Source organism: Arachis ipaensis, chromosome B05 (genome assembly GCF_000816755.2).
Source record: "Arachis ipaensis cultivar K30076 chromosome B05, Araip1.1, whole genome shotgun sequence".
In the NCBI taxonomy this organism is placed as follows: domain Eukaryota; kingdom Viridiplantae; phylum Streptophyta; class Magnoliopsida; order Fabales; family Fabaceae; genus Arachis; species Arachis ipaensis.
Window position 1 is genome coordinate 17,980,961 of NC_029789.2, and position 2,711 is coordinate 17,983,671.

The 2,711-nt window shown below is 32.6% G+C and overlaps 1 protein-coding gene across 1 annotated transcript in view; it reads right to left on the reverse strand.

Annotated features, from left to right (window-relative positions):
- LOC107643184 (4-coumarate--CoA ligase 2) overlaps window positions 538-2,711 on the reverse strand; it is a 4,954-nt gene continuing 2,780 nt past the window's right edge. The window contains exons 2-6 of the mRNA XM_016346767.2: window positions 2,012-2,210; window positions 1,513-1,658; window positions 1,316-1,383; window positions 1,115-1,217; window positions 538-967 (exon numbers count right to left, since the gene is read on the reverse strand). Coding sequence (XP_016202253.1) covers window positions 842-967; window positions 1,115-1,217; window positions 1,316-1,383; window positions 1,513-1,658; window positions 2,012-2,210 — 642 coding nt within the window. The 3' untranslated portion in view covers window positions 538-841. The remainder of the gene's footprint in view (window positions 968-1,114; window positions 1,218-1,315; window positions 1,384-1,512; window positions 1,659-2,011; window positions 2,211-2,711) is intronic.

A 2,711-nucleotide genomic window follows, 5' to 3' on the forward strand; every position in this document is an offset into this window, starting at 1 on the left:
AGTATACTTCGGTAGTTCGGTATTCACATGTGATCCGTGTGTCTCAGTACGGCTGGACTGCGTCACTGCAGAAATGAATGTATGGTTTCTTAACTTCTTATTTCTACGAGTTACGGTTATATTTTGAGGAATGACAAAGTGTCTTTGTTGACTTTATTCCAAAGTCCAAACTTAATCGTGGAGCTAGCGTGTGTTTTCCTTTGTTGCTTTTGGTACATGGATATTTTTGTTTTCATGTTAAACTAATTGCTTTGGCTTTCCTTTCCATATTTCAACCAAGCATTTTTATTAATGATTTACAGTATATTATAAGGTATCTATCAAAACCGTTTACAATGACCAATTATAAGGTACCGTTTTCTTCACCAACACTCCAAAGTAGTTTTTCCTGTATACATTGTCAAATGTCAAACTTTGACTCTCAATAGAGACTAATCCAATCTCTTTTGTCACAATCTCTTATGCCTCACGGAAAAAAACATTTTTTAAAAATCATTTAGAATACAAATAACATTCGAAGGGCAACAAATAATATTATTAATAACAATAATAATAACAATTATATTCCGAATTTTAGTGATGTAAAATCACCTAACTACAATCAAAAGTCTCTCAAACAAAAAATTACAGCAGACAACAGAGGAGTAAAACCGTCTTCACATGAAAAGAATACAATTGTTTATTTGCTTCTCGTATTGGCTTTGTGCCATGAAGCATTAAATCATAAGATTACAATTATGGAACCCGTGATGCCCCAAAAGAAGAGAGGAAAATAAAAAGAAAAAAAGAAAGAAAGAATAAATATAGAATATACTGCAAAGACAAAAGTTCTATGAAGCGTCTAGGGCTTAAGGGTGGTGGTGTTTTCTAGCTTTGCTCTGAGGTCTTTCCTTAATATCTTTCCTGATGGAGACTTCGGAATTGCATGAACAAAGTACACTTTGTGTAGTCTTTTGTAAAACACTACCTGTACACAACAAACACCGCATACTTTAATTTCAATAACAATCTCTCAAAATATCAAGGTTGTCGAATTTCCATTAAATTCATATGGCTTTTAATTACATATTGAGTTCAAAGCAGCCAAAAGTAATAAATCATTTAACTTAATTACCTGTTTAGCTATGAATTCCTTTACAGACTCTTCAGTGAGTTCAAAGCCATTAGATCTAACCACGAATGCAACAGGAACTTCACCAGCAGCAACATCCTTTTGCCTGTTATAAAATTGATGATATTAGTTATGTTACTAGCTAGAGTTCCACTGTATTAGTAAATTAAATAATAAATCAAGATTCAAGGAAATTAAACTTACGGGACAACAGCTGCGTCTGCAATAGAGGGGTGGCTTACAAGAAGGGCTTCAAGTTCTGCAGGGGGCACCTACAACAATCAAACATCAAACATTTTATTTATAAGCATGAGTCATGAGGTGTTGTTACAATATACTTTCTGTTTACACAATTTTAATGAAATGTATTACATGCATCAGTTAGAGAATAATTTCAGTACCTGGAAACCTTTAAATTTGATGAGTTCCTTGACCCTGTCAACGATGAAGATTTCATCATCATCATCTACATAACCAACATCACCGGTATGCAGCCAGCCATCCACATCGATAGTTGTTGCTGTTGCTGTATCATCGTTCAAATACCCTACAAGGAATTCAAATATTTGACATAGTTATAAATAAGCACGTGTATCGGAGTTCATCATAATAGGATTTGAACATTCTAAATTATAATTATAATCACTCACAGACAGATATAAGAAGAGTTTATTTACAATTTTATTTCTTAAAACACACTTCATCATATATCATTTATAAAAAAAATTTATTTTATTGCTATTTGTAAGACTCGAATTTAAAACTTTTTAGTTAAAATATATCAGCTAATTTTACTTTTATTATTTTTATATATATTTACTAAATAAAAAAGTAAACTAATATGCACATTGATACTCATTGATACACTACTAAAATATAATATACATATGGTGATCATACCTTTCATGATTTGTTGACCACGGATGCAAATTTCACCAGGTTGATTATAACCAAGAGAGCAACCAGTTTCAGGGTCGACGACCTTAAGCTCAGCATTTCTAACAACAGTGCCACATGAACCTGATTTCGTTGGGAATGGTTGCTTCGCAAAGCCCAAGCACATGGACAGCACTGGCCCTGCCTCTGTCATCCCGTACCCCTATAATAATTCTTAAATAAATCATTACTTCGAACGTGTAATATATAATTAAATAAATACCAGATCCCTAGGTCCACAATTCTCATCATAAACATGCATGTTGACACCTATCCAGTTGTTTTATCATTTTTTTAATTATTATTTCCCACATATTTGCTTAGCAGCAGTCACGAGCTAATTAGCAAATAGAGGTTTGGAATCAGTACTAATTTACTAATTGACATAATATTAGGGTGTTCATCACATTGGGTATTTCGTGAAATAATTATGTTTACACAATAGAATTATTATATATAAAGAATTTATTTTGTCGATTTTGCAGATGAGCTGTCTACAATGCTACATGGAAAAGAATCTTATGTGTTATGACCTGTTTTGTCATTTTTGGGCGTGTCTGTGGTGGTGGTTATTTTTTCTTTTGGACATTTTTTCTTATTTTTTCTTTTGGACATTTTTTCTCCTCAAATGGGACTCGATAGAGACTAAAGATCTGATATCTAA